Genomic DNA, 18,544 nt, shown 5'->3' on the forward strand with positions numbered 1-18,544 from the left:
ATGCTATACGTTTACCAAACAATCTGTCACTCATAATCGCTAAATCCCATGAAATCTTATACGTCTAGTCTCTTACGTGAATGAGCTAAATAATATTATTTGATATTTTACGGTAATGTGTTAATAATTTCACACATACGTCGCTCCTGAGTATAAGTCGCACCCCCGACCAAACTATGAAAAAAACTGCGACTTATAGTCGGAAAAATACGGTACGTAGTATACAAAGCAATTTCTCTGTGACGCTCAAGATGAATAAAATTTTAATAAACAAATGTGCTCGTCCAATGCTTTTTTACACAAAAAATCCCATACATGCGCCAGCTATCAGCAATAGCATCTGTATCTTCTTGTATGATAGCGGGTTTCAAATAGAACTACAGAACGATGTTGCCATCTTAAGGAGTTTTAATAGACTCCACTTCCACCACACGCCACTAGACACCCCACTGCATGAAAAAATAATCTTCTGAATAAATGCGTGATATTATATTGTATTATTTTTGCCCAGGTCAAAACCCACCAGTTGAAAATCACTGCTATAGAACACTGACAAATGATATGGGACATGTTTTCAACAACTCTTTGTTTACAAACCATGTCCCACTAGTTGGCATTTTTCTACTGGGGTACCAACGTGGACCCCGACTTAAACAAGTTGAAAAACGTATACGGGTGTTACCATTTAGTGGTCAATTGTACAGAATATGTACTGTACTGTGCAACCTACTAATAAAAGTTTCAATCAATCAAATCAACCAACCATGGTTGCATACTGTAGTACCCGAAGGGTAAAGTGAGTCACCTTTGCTGTCCCTTGATTTGGTTGCCAGAGATATGTGTTTTATGGTTAAAAAACACATGCCAAGAAAAACAAACAACAAATACTGGATGTCTTTTATTGGGCATTCATCTTTATGGGCATTATGGCAAAGCTATTGATAGATGTTAAACTGTGCTGTACTGTACTGAGCTGACTGTATCACTTAGTGGGTAAATGTCATCAGAGGATGTTTGGACATGATGATGCATCGTTACCATGTTCATAGTGTAGCCATACAGCAGCCATGTCAGCCATTTTTGGAGTTACTCATCTGACATCTCATTGCTTTTTTGCTCTCATCTTCTAGTCTCTTTACGCTCTGCTTTTTTCTGTTCTTCTGTACGTCACCCCTTGCACCTCCCCATCTGTGTGCCCTTCTTGTTTTATACTCACTTTCTCAACCACCTTTCCCCACCCACCCCACCTAACCCACCAAGTCAAACCTCCTGCACACGTATGACCAGTTGCCCCGTTCGGTCAGCTCCATGAGCCTCATGCGCTCCACTCCGTCCCCACTTCCTCTACCAATGAGTGCCTCCACCTCCCCCATCCCTCCACAGATGGTCTCTTCCACCTCCCCTCTTCCTCCCCAGGTCAATTCTTCTAGCCCTTTCCCAGAGCCAAAGCACGGGCGACACTTTTCTAGCGAGTCCACGCACTCCCACTCTTCTGCTGAAGACCAGCGGGGAGAAGGATTGGGTATGGGCACTGGAACGGGCAGCACCAGTACCCACTCCTCAGGTTGCCGCTCGTCCCACCGTGAGCGCCGCTCCTGGCAGGACCTCATTGAGACCCCACTGACCAGCGCGGGGCTGCACTTCCTCCAGACAGCACCAGGAGAAAACGATTATGGCGGCGTAATGGCGGGTGAGATGGGGCTTTACGGAGGACTGGGCAGACAGGGCATGTCGCCAGAGAGACGTAGGCAGGCCACGCTTCCGGTGCGGAGACACCATGCCGCAGAGAGGGACAGGGATCGGGATGGACCCTTTCCTCTTGAACGTGGGCCGCACACCCACAGCTACACACATCGACGCTCCCACAAGCAGCGCAGCCAGAGTCTGCCCAGGAATAGAGACCCTTTTGGGGCAAAGTTGCTACACTCTTCAGCTCACATGGAGGAAAGAAGCGAAGATGAGGAGGCAGAGAGGCAGGTTGCAGACATCCTGGAGGGTGACGAGGGTAAGAAAATCATACCTAATCTGTACGATAAACTAATTCGTGTAGTCTTTAAACTACTTCATTGGGTTTTTACCTTTTGGGGTTGTAGCACCACCTGTGTCTTTTGTGTGAGCATGACAGCCTACAATACACATGTATTGTCATTTGGACAGTACTCTATTAAAGGAGAACTACATTTTTGGGTAATTTCTCCTATCGTTCACAATCTTTATGAGAGACAAGAAGACAAAGGTTTTTTATTTATTTATTTATTTATTTATTTTTTATTTTATTTTATTATTTTTTTTGTCCTGTCCAGCTTCTCAGGCAAATAATATAGGTGATGTAGATGCCCATGTCGGCTGTTCAGATTTACTTTACAAAAGAGAAGTGTAGGATACTTCTCTTGTTGCCTTATTTGTATTTGACTTTATTCAATGTATTTATATTATCATTTGGTGCAGCCGGGCCGAAGCAGGAGGGGATAGAAAGAGGGAAAAAAAGAAGACAGAGGGGGAAATTGTGGGGACAAGAGGGGGATTAGACAGAGAGACAAAAACAACAACAGCAAACAACAACAACAACAACAACAACAACAATAGAGCAACATCAGCAAATACGACATGTACAAATATGATGGTAAAAGTAATAGCAAATAAGCAGTTAGCGAAAATAAAATATAATACAGAAATGACAATGAGCATTATTACACTACAAATGGAGCAATTGAAATACCAATAGAAATAGCGCTATTGATAATGAACAATACCAATACTTTACCTTAACTATCAACAATACAGTTGTTCAAATGCAACAATACATATACGTAATGATAACTTGAGATACGAAAGAATGCAGAAAAATGGAGGGGGAGAGAGAGAAGCAACCTACATTAACCTTGTAGATTGTTATAGTAACAATAGGTTAAGCTTTGTCCGTGTGCCAAGTGTTATACCCAGTTAACCCTAGGGCAATAACGTTAATATATGTTTGATGAAACGTGATTATGTGCATGAGTGTAAGTATGCATATGTACTTGTATATGTACAGAATGTGTACTGTATATGTGTTTGTACAGTGAATTTATATGTACAGAATGTGTATATGTGTTTGTACAGTGAGTGTATATGTACAGTATGTGTATGTGTATGTTTGTATATTGAATGTGCGTGTGGGTGTACGAACTTTAAGTATGTAAATATGTACTGTATTTGTGTATGTATGTGGGAGCGTAGGTACCTATATATGTATGTATGTGAGCATATGTGAATTTTTTTTTTGCTTTTTAATTTGTAATAATCGCCTCATTCTTGGTGACTACCAATGCAGCTAATGGGAGCAATCCATTCTGCCTCTAAGTAACTTTAAAAATGCATCCAAAAAACCGGCAACAATACTTCATTCACGTTCCGTAATGTGTTTAATAACCAAGCTGTAGCGATATTGTTTTTGTAAGAGCAAACACGGCATTAGCGGTAAGCTAGCTACAGCAAGAGGTAAGCTTGCTTCAATAGCTCAATGGCTGGCTTTTGAGTTTGTAATACACAACTCAATGTGATATGACACCAATCTGTACTGACTAAAAAACATGAACAATCATATTACAGTTAAGTTAAAGTTAAAATACCCATGATTGTCAGAAACACACTAGGTGTGGCGAAATTATTCTCTGCATTTGACCCATCACCCTTGATCACCCCCTGGGAGGTGTGGAGAGCAGTGAGCAGCAGGGGTGGCAAAGCCCGGGAAACATTTTTGGTGATTTAACCCCCAATTCCAACCCTTGATGCTGAGTGTCAAGCAGGGAGGTAATGGGTCCCATTTTTATAGTCTTTTGTATGACTCAGCCGGGGTTTGAACTCACGACCTACCGATGTAGGATGTTTCCAGTTGGTTTTGCGTAAGAACTCCATTTATGTCAGCATAACTTGGCTCCAAGTTCCACATTTACGGCGTCAAGTCACGCGGACCTCACTCACTCGGCTTCCGTCTGCTCCAATGTTCAACTCTCTCCTTGTGCTCGCTTCTATAAACAGTAGTTCATCCTTCGTATAGTTCAGTTTTATAAAGATAAGGTTTCGAATCGCCATTTGTCCAAAAATGGTCACTTTTTGTTGCCTGTTACCAAGTCTGCCGTGATTAAAACGCACACATGCGTTCGTTTCCGGAAAAAGCAACACGCATTTGTTGCCGAAAATCGCGCTGCTATGGAAATGGAAATAAATGAGCTGAGGAAAGAAGTTCCAGCAATGCTTAAAATGACCTAAATACGGTAAATAGTGTACATACTGTTATGAACGTGTCTGTTACTACATTATAAATATATATATATATATATATATATATATATATATATATATATATATATATATATATATATATATATATATATGTATGTATGTGATTGGCAACACTAAATTGGCCCTAGTGTGTGAATGTGAGTGTGAATGCTGTCTGTCTATCTGTGTTGGCCCTGCGATGAGGTGGCGACTTGTCCAGGGTGTACCCCGCCTTCCGCCCGATTGTAGCTGAGATAGGCTCCAGCGACCCCGAAGGGAATAAGCGGTAGAAAATGGATGGATGGATGTATGTATGTATGTAAATAAAACTAAAAAAATCTGTGGTGCATTACATGGGGCATTTGATTGTCAAAAAGACAGCCAAAAGAGGTTGATAGATGAGAATAAATCTAAAGGTAAAATATGCTAGTGCGGAAAAGCACCCAGTTGCAGGAAATGCAGTCTTGATTTTTTTTTAAAATTGTGGAGTTTGCTTGGCAGCACTTCATGCTCATTCAAATGTTTTGCTTTTTTTTGTTCCCTCTTTTTTACACATCCCTAAAAATTGTGTGGTATCGGTTGGTCATTTATACAATATTAACATTTTGGGGGACTGAAAATGCAAACTTTTAAACATAGTTGTCAAGTTATTGTTCCTGTCTACATTCGTTTGGGCATGTACAAATAATTCTGGTAAAACACAGCACTGTAGTAGGGTGTGTGCATATTGCAGTATATATTACCTTGAACCAAGTGTTAATAATATATATTTCAGATATATTTATAAATGTCATGTATTTACTGCATTACAATCATAATCAGCTTTATTGGCCAAGTATTAGTCGTAAAATGTAGTATAAGTCATTTAACACACAACAAATTTGACTTAGAAGACTGTCTATGAAGGTTATCATTCATCCAGGTCATGGTCATCTCAGGGCATTTAATCGATCGCAACTGGACTGCTTAGTTTGTCTTGGAAGACGTTCCGCCGCTCATATGAGTAGGCTTCTTCGGTTCCTGCTGATCTGACCAATCTAAGTCTATGAGCACGAACTGATGAAGCCTACTCGTATGAGCGGCGGAACGTCTTCCAAGACGAACCCAGCAGTCCAGTTGCGATCGATTGATTGCCCTGAAATGACTTGGTAGACTGTGCTCTCTCTGTTCAATTCACTACTTTACCAAAGTCTTCATCCAGATATCCTCCTGAGAGCCAGTGTATTCTGCTTTGTTTTTTACATAACAAGGCTATTTTCTTATCCTGAAATTGGTAACTCTGACAAAAGAAATAGAGCAAAAAGAAATATCCACTACAGAGTACTCTGGTTCTCTGGAGGATATACCCCTAATATTACGAAGTACAGTATATTTAAAAGATGACATTGTTGGACAATATATTTTTGTACAATCACAACAAGTGAACATCCTGAATAAAGAAACAAAACAAGTACTTATATTCTGTTCCTTCTCGCTTTTCCCAGATTTGCGGGAGCTGAGAGTTGAGAGCAGAGAGCGGAGGGTTTCAGAGGGAAGAGAGAGGCGGGTGTCAGAAGGACGTGAACCTGAGCCGTTGGATGGGCTAGAGCAGCTGTATCGGGCCCTTGAGCAAGCCAACGTTACGGCGCTGGGAGACCCAAGACCCTGTAGCAGGCAGGAATTTCGACGAGGTTTTACTCAACGAGTCAGGGACCCTCTCCTGAACGACAGACTGCACAGGGTTCGAGCACTACGCAGCACTTTGAAGGTAGCTGGAAGAGAGAAAGTTGTCATAATGCAAATTCAATTCGTTAATCCTGTGAGTTTTGGGTGATCTTAGGTCATATTTTGCAGTTGAATACTTAAAGGTGACGTTTGAAGATTTTAATCGATATTTAAATAATATATATCTGATACGCCTTGTTGTATGTACATTTTGCTCCACAGTCACTTTTACTACTTGTTTTTCTGAGTCTGTCTGCAAGATATTCAATTCTGGAGAAAATATGTACACTGTTTAAATATATATCTTGTAGTTGTCACCACTATTTTATACCAGACATGGTCAACAATACACTTCATGCATATTATACAGATTCACCCGGTCACAACATTAGTTACACCTTTACACACTCTGATAGCTACAGATTTTGCCTAAAAAAGGCTGCATGCCTAATGCCTAAGCATTGTGCATGCCACAATTAGATGGAAATACTTCATCCTACCTTTTGTTTGTGTTTTAGGCTAAGAGCTTGACTTAATGTCTAAATGAGTACGTCCACCTCACGGTGACATCACGACATAGCCAAGCTGCAAAACCCCGTAAACAGTAGTATCCAAAACTGCTTGCAATCTCCTGCCAAAATGCATGAACCTTATGATTGAACACTTTGCCATTGTTTAACATGATTATCCAACATTGTAACAACATTTATAAGTCAGAAAAGACACAATTAATCATAAGTCCCCTTTAAATTAAGTGACATATACTGGAAAGTTAATATAGGGATTACGGTATGCATGAAAAATGATGTACATTTTTCACATTATGACATACAGAGGTACAAACGGTCAAGAAAAATATGGAATTTTAAAATGCAATTGCTTGTATTCCGTCACATGACTTATTTCCGGAATTGAAAAGCAGTGGTGATCAACCAAGCCAAGATGGCTGTTGTATAGCAAGCAGCGCGCAAACTATCTGAGTACAAAATAGGTTTTAATCTTCCTGCAAAAAGCTGATACGAGCACAAAATCTAACTCTGCAATGGAATAGATCCCTTTACTTTATCAAACAAAGATTTATCGAGTGATAAAAAGGATTATACGTTCGGTTGCGTTCCCAGAGATTTCAAACTATTGTGCTCTAGACATCATTCTACACGACAATATTTGGAAAAGCATGGAGGTTTACAACTTCTTTGTGTGTGGCTGGGTCAAGGAAATTGGTATCAAGACTCTACCGGAGAAATATGCATCGTTTTTGCTCGGGTACGGTTGCATTTCATGATTTAACTTCGCCTTTACTGCAATGTTTGTTGCTGTGAGATGCGTTGTTTACAAGTAGTGTGTTTTCCCCCGTCTTTATCAAAATAAAGCTATAGATGTCAACATTGTGTATGTGCTGAAAGCTTCATTTATGATTGCTGCCTTTGGTAAAAGCTTAACTCTTTTAGGTTGTGCTCACATTTGATTTATTTTATTTAAACTCACCGAGTTGGTGCTTTTCAAAACACTCGTAGCAAACGTGTTTAAGAAATACAAATAATATCAAGACAATACTTAAAAGGGAAACACTAATCGTTAAAAGTATATCAAACAAACATTTAACAAAGTGATCACTGCAAACTCATGCATTCTTTGACTCTGCTCCCTTTGGACTGGAGTATGAGATGGTTATCTCGTCATTGTTTTCGAAAAATCTTGCACTCTTCCGCTCTTTTTGATTACCTCTCGAGGAACTCTGAAGAAACGTTAATCCTTTTCGTGATTTGAGCAATTCGTATAGCCGAAAACAACCCAAGCAGGTGACATTTTTTCTTTGAGAAAGGCTAAATAGCGCCTAGTACCCATTGAGAACAGATCTAACTTGACCACCATGCATATTTATGGGCGGGACATGATGTAAAATCCAAGCAATTTCCAGGCCCTGGAAAAAGTACGTAAAATCATATTTTTTCAAAAGTTTTGGAAAAAGGCATGGAATGATATCTAAAGTTTCATTCATCCAAACAAAATTGATGTGTTGTAATAAAATGTAAATTGCTACGAACCATCATGATATTTTGGCGGTTTGAAAAATGTAGTCTAGTTTCTGTGAACATGTGGTGTGTGAGTGCCAACGAATTGCAGGCACGCCCACGAGCTAGTTACTTCTCACTAGTGATGATGATGCTGAAAAAATCAATATTACATGGCTTTTTAAGGGTAAATACAAATTGTCGCTGGCAAAAGACACAGACCTAGGACTTGCTAAACGCCAACCTTGCTGTAAAACATTTTTTTTTGATTGATTGAGAAGTTTATTGACATCTTAAAGAATTTAATCCATGTAATGCTTTAAAAAGGCAAATGGATGGCACAAAAAGTCAAAAGGCTTGTTTCCATTGTGGTCCATTAAATATTCATCACATTTGATACATTCAATAATAAAATATATATAACCTGTAACATGTATATGAAAAATTACGTTAAGAAATTGATAAATTATGTACATATACACAGTATACATGTCAGGTGATTTGAAAAACAATATACCGTATTTTTCGGAGTATAAGTCGCACCGGAGTATAAATCGCACCGGCCGAAAATGCATAATAAAGAAAGAAAAAAAAACATATATAAGTCGCACTGGAGTATAAGTCGCATTTTTGGGGGAAATTTATTAGATAAAACCCAACACCAAGAATAGACATTTGAAAGGCAACTTAAAATAAATAAAGAATATCAAACAACAGGCTGAATAAGTGTACGTTATATGACGCATAAATAACCAACTGAGAACGTGCCTGGTATGTTAACGTAACATATTATGGTAAGAGTCATTCAAATAACTATAACATATAGAACATGCTATACGTTTACCAAACAATCTGTCACTCCTAATCACTAAATCCGATCAAATCTTATACGTCTAGTCTCTTACGTGAATGAGCTAAATAATATTATTTGATTTTTTACGGTAATGTGTTAATAATTTCACACATAAGTCGCTCCTGAGAATAAGTCGCACCCCCGGCCAAACTATGAAAAAAACTGCGACTTATAGTCCGAAAAATACGGTATACAAAAAATGTAAAACATTTGACATGTTGAATAATGGCTAGGCAGTGCTAGTTAGCCATATAGAGTTGGAAAAAACATGAAACTGTAGTCGTCACAACTGTGGCACAATACTCATAGATGAGTGTATGTCTTCATGCTGATGTTGTGAGGACAGCCAGCAACATTACTACAAATTACACAGCAACAAAGCAGACAACTTTGGGACGTTTCTGCATAAAATGAAGTCCTCAAAACTGAGCTAGATACACTAAAATGCGTGACGTTGCCATGTTGCCAAACAGCCAGTTTACAGTAAAATGTAACTGTGGTGATCTCAGGGCATTCAATTGATCGCAACTGGACAGTTTGGGTTGTCTTGGAAGACGTTTCGCCGCTCATCCGAGTAGGCTTCATCAGTTCATGCTCATAGACTTAGATCTCGTCCTAGATCAATCTAAATCTATGAGATCTGATACTAGATCTGACCAATCTAAAATTCTACTCTTATGCAAAGTTGTCTGCTTTCTTGCTGTGTAATTTGTAGTAATGTTGCTGGCTGTCCTCAGCACCAGCGTGAGGACATACACTCACCTATGGGTATTGTGCCGCAGTTGTGACGACTACAGTTTCATGCTTTCTCCACTCTATATGACTAACTAGCATCGAGTGAATGCCCTGGGATGACATTGACCTGGATGAATGAGAACATTCATAGACTTGTAACTGTGGTGAGAACAAGTGTGCCTTTGGGCTTGCTCTGCACTTTAAAATACTTTTACTGTCATAACCGTTGTAACAAACGACATACTGTTTGGCAAAAGCCTAGACCATTATTTGTCCACCAAGTAGATTTATACGTGGGACGGAGCAGAAGTAAAAACTAAATTTGTTGTAACTGAACTATGAGATGATGCATCGAAGTGGTCCTGCCTGATGTTTTTTTTTTTTTTAGAGAGGCCCACTACGCATTTCAGATGTACGCCTAATTTTACATAGGATTCAAGGAACTCTATTGTCAATCCCAGTGGTATAAAAAGTGGGTGTGCGGTGTATGTGGCGTTTATAGCGCTAGAAGGAGCTCTACAAAACAATGGCCAAGGAATTATTTTGAGTTGGCATTTGCTGTATTTAACAGCTGGTTGTGCATGTGTAAATGGCATAATCAATAACAGAGGCATGTCAGTGAATAAGTGCTCGCTGCCACCTCGTCTTACACCCCCTCTTTCTCTTACTCAAACACAAATACTTCATGCCTCCGCCCCACCCTAAACAGATCACACGCTGTGCATAGGGCCCGCGATCCGTGGGGGGTCTGCTTTGCGTGAAGAAAATGTCAATACATGATTAACAGAGCTCTTCATAAGAATTCTCATATTCTTAGCCGTGTCCTGCTCCATCACAGATTAGAATATAAGAACATAATTCCCATTGCAAATTTTCGTGGCTAGTGTGCATCTCACGAGTTTGTGATCGAATTCTGGTGGAAGTCGAGTTGGAATGATTATGAATGTGTTTTAATGAAGTAAGTAAAATAGTAAATATATATTCTAGGTAATACTTTAGTATGGGGAACAAATTCTAAGTAACAAAGACTTAAATTAGAGTTATTTGGACACTAGGGGAACATATAAGGGTTAGGGTTAGGGTTATGGTTACTAATAAGCAATAAATCTGATGTTATTGAGGGAAGACTCTTAATTAATGGCTTACTGGTTGTATAATAAGGCCATGCAGAATAAGGCATTAATAAGTACTTAATAATGACTAATTAAGAGCCAATATGTTACTTATTTGCATGTAAATAAGCAACCAATTAATGGGGAATATGTTCCCCATACTAAAGTGTTACCATATTTTATTTTCCACAAAAATATATATTTTTCCAATGGATTCGTTTTAGTACAAAACATGCATCAAATTAAATTTAAGTTTGATTAAGAAGGTTTAAAAACAGTTTCACATGAATATGAACATGACATGTTACTTTTTTTCAAAACTGCTCGTGAATATTCAGGTTAGTTCAAGATATCACATTGTAAAACCAATATTAACTAGTATTTTTTTTTTGTTAATCAGAAAAAATATTATTTAAAAAATGTAACTATATGATAAAAGGTCATTTTTAGTGCTCACATCTACTCTTTACGTTACTTTAAGATGAGAAGTTGCATACTGTAGTTGTAAATGTCTGTTTTGGGCTAGAAGACCTTAGGCCTGATCTACTAAAGGTTTCCATGTATTAATACACAAACAAGCTTGATAATACACACAGAGGATGGCATATGTTCGGTGACCAGATAAGGAGTGCAATCCATTTAGAGTGTCTGTTTTCATGGATATGCAGAATATATGCTGATGTCAGAACACCCACAATACTGGGAGGAGAGAATGCAATAATAATTATTTAGCACGCGCAGTGCGATTTATCAAAAGTACAACTGCTCTACGGCCGCTGTTTTGCGTCTGTAATTAGTACGTCTGAAAAAGGACGTGCAGACACGCACGCACAGAAATAGCTGTGAGAAAAGTGATAATCGCGCTGCAGCTCTGTTTTAAGTATGCTTGTCGACATGTATGGACTGTCAAAATTGTAAATATTAGACATATTGTCTATTCAGCAATGCCTGTGATGTGTTTGCATACCCCATAAAACCTGAGTAGTTGCGTCCCTTGTCATTCCAATACACATGAGATGGCACACTTTAGTAGCGGAGGTCGCAAATGTATCTCAATGACTACCACAAAAGGGTAAAATTTGAATATTAGTGTTACGATTATTACATTTCGGTGGTCTCATTGAGACAAAATGCTTTTTTGGCCATGGAAATCAAATAAAAGGTGTCGTCAAAGTTATGGAAAATCCATGATGAAAAAGTGTAGCTAAAAAAACATAAACATGTTCATTAAACCTAAACTACAATCTCACCCAACTGTTAACAGTGTAATGTCTCCTCCAGGCCAAAGAGTCCGAGCTGGCGGTCATCTGCGCCCTCCTGGAGGACCCAGGCCTGTGTTCCCAGACCTTCAGAGAGTGGAAGCAGTGGCACAGCGAGCTCTATTCCGAAATCTGCCAGCTCAGCCCTGCAGGCACTAACGGCCAGGATGACTTCTCCCCGCTAGGCGCTCCTGTCATGACCCACACACACTCCTTTATTGAGACCCATGTGTGAGACAGATGCACACACACCCACACACACACATACACACACACATACACACACACACACACACACACACACACACACACACACACACTGTATCATGTGTAAATATAGAGGGAACAGTCTGAGATATGCGTGTATGAACTTTTGATAACTCTGAGGACCCCTGAGGGTGCCTGTTGCATGCCTGAACAGAAACCATTAATCTTCTTTTGTCTATGGAGCTCAGCATAAAGTCCTGTCAAGAAGGGAATGGGAGACATTTCGACATGTTACTTTGTATACTCTTGTTTTTGCTATTATTCTGCTTGATTTTAGGGGGACGGGGCAGTAATGTAGCAGCAATACAGAGGAGAATTATTTTCACCACAGCACTGTACTTTTGTACTGATGAACTTTGCACTCAGAGCCACCAGTCCTCCCCCTTCTCCCCTTCCCTTTGGTTTCCTCACTGCATATCACGCTGATTTATGTGTAGGGACCTCACTGTTATCCCAGCTGATCTGACAGGACAGTGCGGGGGAAGTCAGCTCAGTGACTTTTATTATAATAGAAGACTGTGAAAGGTAGCCATGGACGCTGGTTAATCACTTTACCAATGAACCAATGAAAACAACCACCACAGTCATTAACAACCATTTCTATTATTTCTATAGATGCTCCATTTTTTTCAAACTGCGTCAGTTTGTCTGCGCAACTGAGTGCAAACCTACAGTTTAACTTCCGACTTCTGTTTATTCTCTTTCTAAGAGTGTGTATATGTGGATACTGTATACATGTTTGCATTCCACTACCACTGTGATTTGCGTTTAGAGGTAGCGGTGGACGTATGTATCAGAGCGGGTGAAAATTAATTTTGTTTTCAAAGGAGTCACTCACTGCAAAGAATGCACTTTCTATATATCTTCATCTCATTGGCGCCGTCACAGGGTCTGTGTCTCATCGGCCTCTTTACCATTGCTGTTCAAATGATCAGGTACAAGCATTTGTCTCATTTTCTAAAGATTTGTGTACAGTGGACAAATATATTTAAACATAGATAAATATATAAATCTATTTACGTTTTGTGTCATAGATATAATGTAAAGTACGCTGTGTTCTATGCCAAGGCCAAGGTTTTGCAGTGCACCGCCCCTCTTTACTTCTATTATCACTGAACTCAGAGCAAACCCCCGTCATCAACCTGAGTAACATTTTTCTAGTATCAAGGCTGACCCATAGACATTCTCCTAGTGATGCGTTGCATGAGGAAAAAAGGTCTGGGACTGATTTGATTGGACAGGGTAAAATATTGTGGATCATTTTTCTTTTCTTATACTTCTCATGATTGCGGGATTGATTGACTTGCAGTGCATGATTCGCGCAGATTTGAATGTGCAGAGACTTAAAGGAACTCTTTCCGTTTATGTATCTGTGTGTTAAGACATGCAAAGTCGCACAACTGAAGGTATTGGCATTCTGTTCATATAGTCAGTGCAATGAGGGGCCTCCGAAAAGGAGGTGACGTCATTGTTTATTGTTCACCATACAATCATACACAGAAAAGATCGTTCTTGTACATGATTGATAGCAGGTGGTTTCCGACACAAGTGTGCAACATGGGCCAAGGATTCTGACAGACACGTGTAGCACCTGCTGCATCCAGCACTACCTGTACGTAATCTTCACTACTTTTTTGCCCCTCATCATATTACACACTTGTGAAATATCAAACACAACCCAGATATAGCTCTGTTTTTGAATTGTTTATTTGAAAGTACCATAAAGAAACTAAATGATGCAAGCACTTTCCCTGTGCCTCCCAACCCTCTCTTTGGCGACGCTCGACTGGCTTTACTGGAGCTCCTACACACACAGCTGAGGACGAGTGGGAGTACACAGACTTGGTCTTCTGCTGAAGAGCAATTTGTTTGAAAGAACAAAAAGCGAGTTCTGGTTTGTAGTCACTCCTTATGTCTGTGTGTATGTGTGTGTGTGTGTGTGTAGACCTGCAGAAAGGGGCCGGAAACAAAGGGGAGACTCCATTGTGTGTCCTTTCAGGGGGTGTATGCCTCATGGTACATTGCACAGGTGTGTACGGTGTAAGTTGCACTGCAACATAAAAAAAGGAACATATTGCTCTTTTTCAAGGATGATATTAGCTTACTGTTATTATGTACAATAAACTGACGAAAGATATCGAAAAAAGAAAGACAAGTACATTTATTCTTCCTAAAGTAGCCTTTTTTGGTTTCATATATATGAATATATATTACAAAAAATACAGATTGTAGACTTATGTTGTTCAAATTTGACTCCAAATAAACGGAATCCTCTGCACTATGACCTCTGTTTTTGCTTATTTCTGCCTCTTCACTCATGCACATTTCGATCATTAGCTTAGTAGATCAAATTTGGTGCATAGCAGATTAAAGTTAAAGTACCAATAATTTTCCTCTGCATTTGACCCATCATCCTCACCTCCTGGGAGGTATTCCCGCCCGGGAATCATTTTGGTGATTTAACCCCCAATTCCAACCCTTGATGCTGAGTGCCAAGCAGGGAAGTAATGGGTCCCATTTTTTTTATAGTCTTTGGTATGACTACTCACGACCTACCGATCTCAGGGCGGACACTCTAACCACTAGGCCACTGAGCAGGTTAATTGCTCATGCTGATTATTTTCAAAAACACAAGGCAATTATGCACACTACGAATATGATCTACAAAATAATTATAACATTTATGAAATCCTTCACAATATCACATTTATTTATTTTTTAAAAAAGTCTCATTTTGTAGTGTTGTATGGAAGCCCATTTTTGCATTGATTGATTAAAAGTTGTATTAGTAGATTGCACAGTGCAGTACATATTCCGTACAATTGACCACTAAATGGTAACACCCGAATAAGTTTTTCAACTTGTTTAAGTCGATTCATGATACAGATATATACTATCATCATAATACAGTCATCACACAAGATAATCATCAGAGTATATACATTGAATTATTTACATTATTTACAATCTGGGGTGTGGGATGTGGAGGGGGGTTTAGGTATGGTTGATATCAACACTTCAGTCATCAACAATTGCATCATCAGAGAAATGGACATTGGAACAGTGTAGGACTGACTTGGTAGGATATGTACATATTCAGCAGCAAGTAGTGGACATAGAGAGAGAGATCAGAAAGCATAAGAATAAGTATCTACATTTGATTATTTACAATCCGGGGAGGTAGGAGAAGGGAGGGTGTTAGTTTAGGGTTGAAGTTGCCTGGAGGTGTTCCTTTAGTGCGGTTTTGAATGAGGATAGAGATGCCCTTTCTTTTACACCTTTTGGGAGTGCATTCCATATTGATGTGGCATAGAAAGAGAATGAGTTAAGACCTTTGTTAGATCGGAATCTGGGTTTAACGTGGTTAGTGGTGTTGTGGTTATGGCGGTCATTTACTTTAAGGAAGTAGTTTGACATGTACTTCGGTATCAGGGAGGTGTAGCGGATTTTATAGACTAGGCTCAGTGCAAGTTGTTTTACTCTGTCCTCCACCCTGAGCCAGCCCACTTTGGAGAAGTGGGTAGGAGTGAGGTGTGATCTGGGGTGCAGGTCTAGAAGTAATCTGACTAGCTTGTTCTGGGATGTTTGGAGTCTAGATTTGAGGGTTTTGGAGGTGCTAGGGTACCAGGAGGTGCATGCGTAATCGAAAAAGGGTTGAATGATAGTTCCCGCTAGAATCTTCATGGTGCTTTTGTTGACCAGAGGGGAGATCCTTTAGAGAAATCTTGTTCGTTTGTTGACCTTTTTGATTACCAGAGGTGGGTAGTAACGCGCTACATTTACTCCGTTACATCTACTTGAGTAACTTTTGGGATAAATTGTACTTCTAAGAGTAGTTTTAATGCAACATACTTTTACTTTTACTTAAGTATATTTATAGAGAAGGAACGCTACTTTTACTCCGCTACTGTTATCTACATTCAGCTCGCTACTCGCTACTAATTTTTATCGATCTGTTAATGCACGCTTTGTTTGTTTTGGTCTGTCAGACAGACCTTCAAAGTGCCTGCCTTACTTGTGACGTTTCACTTCGTTCCACCAATCAGATGCAGTCACTGGTGACGTTGGACCAATCAAACAGAGCCAGGTGGTCACATGACCTGACTTAAACAAGTTGAAAAACTTTTTGGGGTGTTACCAATTAGTGGTCAATTGTACGGAATACTTTTTTATTTCAACCGTACATCCCGTCAAAAGCCTAAAGACTGAACGCACGAGGACGTTCCTGTCTTCACAATAAAAGTGCCGCTCCATCGCGCCTGCGCTTTCAAAACAAGAGTCTCCGAAAGCCAGCGCAAACAAGCTAGCAAGCTTCGGAGTTTGCCGCCAATATATTTCTTGTAAAGTGTATAAAAACAAATATGGAAGCTGGACAAATAAGATGCCAAAAACCCAGCACTTTCATGTGGTATTAGACAGAAAGGAGGAACTTTTACTCTCCTCCATTTGAAAACGTGGACGTTATCATCACTACTGTCTGATTACAATCAACGCAAGTCATCAGAATCAGGTAATACACCAACTTATATTCTAGACTTCATGAAAGAAAGGAATCTATATGTTAAACATGCATGTATATTCATTAAAACACCTTTAACATGTAAACAAAAACAGCAAAATAAATGAATATAAATTATATACTGTATATATCAATGTATGTATATATATATATGTGTATATATATATATATATATATATATATACTGTATATATATATATATATATATATATATATATATATATATATATATATATATATATATATATATATATATATACACACATATATGATATGAGTGTGTATGTTACTCATCAGTTACTCAGTACTTGAGTAGTTTTTTCACAACATACTTTTTACTTTTACTCAAGTAAATATTTGGGTGACTTTTACTTGAGTAATAAATCTCTAAAGTAACAGTATTCTTACTAGAGTACAATTTCTGGCTACTCTACCCACCTCTGTTGATTACCTTGGTTGCCATTTTATCACAGGAAAGATTAAAAGTGAAAGAAAACAAATAACCCCATGCTAAGTCACAATTATGAGATATGCATTCATACATTGTGATAATAGTAAAACCTGTACTTGTTTTTACTCTAGCACCTCCAAAACCCTCAAATCTCAACTCCAAACATCCCAGAACAAGCTAGTCAGATTACTTCTAGACCTCCACCCCAGATCCCACCTCACTCCTACCCACTTCTCCAAAGTGGGCTGGCTCAGGGTGGAGGACAGAGTAAAACAACTTGCACTGAGCCTAGTCTATAAAATCTGCTACACCTCCCTGACACCGAAGTACATGTCAAACTACTTCCTTAACTTAAATGACCGCCATAACCACAACACCAGGGGGAGCTCCACTAACCACGTTAAACCCAGATTCCGATCTAACAAAGGTCTTAACTCATTCTCTTTCTATGCCACATCAATGTGGAATGTGCTCCCAACAGGTATAAAAGAAAGGGCATCTCTATCCTCCTTCAAAACCGAAATAAAAGTACACCTCCAGGCAGGGCCGGCCCGTGGCATAGGCCGTATAGGCAAATGCTAAGGGCGCCGTCCATCAGGGGGCGCCACGCCAGTGCCACAAATGTTGGAGAAAAAAAAAAAAAAAAAAAAGAAAGTTGGTACTATTATTTCTAAATACAAAAAAATAATCCCACGTTAATTAAAATGCAAAGTAAAGCCTATTTAATAGAAATATTATTTGTTACAACATTACACCCCCCCCCCCCCCCCCCCCCTCCCTTCCCGTATCATGACTCTTTTTGGACGTCACCACATCAAAAAATCAACACAAGATGTCAAAACGGCCAAAACTGTCAGGTGCCCAAGGAAGAAAAAAGAGAAAAGAAGAGGAGTAGAAACGAGAAAAGACAGAGGTAGCAGGTAGGTAACGTTAGCCTACATTAAATTATTTGTCTGTTACAGAATGTGATAGTAACCTGGCTTGTTAGCATTAAGCTAAAGTTACATGATTCGGCAATTGCTAATCAATAAATAGCTAGTTCTGTTTTAACGTCGGGTTAATATTGTGGAGGGGGCTAAATTGTTATGGAAAATAATAATGTAACGTTAGGTAATTACTGTACTCCCACCTTACATTCCTCAGGTATTAGATCTTTTAAGCAGGTGTTTTTTGTTTACATTGTTAGCTAATGTTTGCCCTGCAGGTAATAGTCACTTGTCCACCCCTTTATATATTAGGTATAGTTGTAAGTAAAAAAAAAAGGTCAAAGATAAAGCTATTCGGTTTCTTGTGGGGGGGCACCTAAAATCTTGCCTAGGGCGCCAGATTGGTTAGGGCCGGGCCTGCCTCCAGGCAACTTCAACCC

At 39.2% G+C, this 18,544-nt stretch overlaps 1 protein-coding gene across 6 annotated transcripts in view; it reads left to right on the forward strand.

The window, feature by feature from the left end:
- The window catches only part of LOC133575284 (connector enhancer of kinase suppressor of ras 2), a 175,367-nt gene extending 160,875 nt beyond the window's left edge, over positions 1–14,492 (forward strand). For 2 of the 6 annotated variants that reach the window (XM_061927912.2, XM_061927916.2), the window contains 3 exons: positions 1,261–2,005; positions 5,748–6,010; positions 11,964–14,492. In XM_061927912.2, the coding sequence (XP_061783896.2) occupies positions 1,261–2,005; positions 5,748–6,010; positions 11,964–12,176 (1,221 nt within the window). In that variant the 3' untranslated portion in view covers positions 12,177–14,492. Of the gene's footprint in view, positions 1–1,260; positions 2,006–5,747; positions 6,011–11,946 lie in introns of all 6 variants that reach the window. The other 4 variants (XM_061927915.2, XM_061927914.2, XM_061927917.2 and 1 more) reach the window with 4 other exon arrangements.
- Positions 14,493–18,544: the final 4,052 nt, after the last annotated feature.

This window comes from Nerophis lumbriciformis, linkage group LG35 (assembly GCF_033978685.3).
Source record: "Nerophis lumbriciformis linkage group LG35, RoL_Nlum_v2.1, whole genome shotgun sequence".
In the NCBI taxonomy this organism is placed as follows: Eukaryota; Metazoa; Chordata; class Actinopteri; order Syngnathiformes; family Syngnathidae; genus Nerophis; species Nerophis lumbriciformis.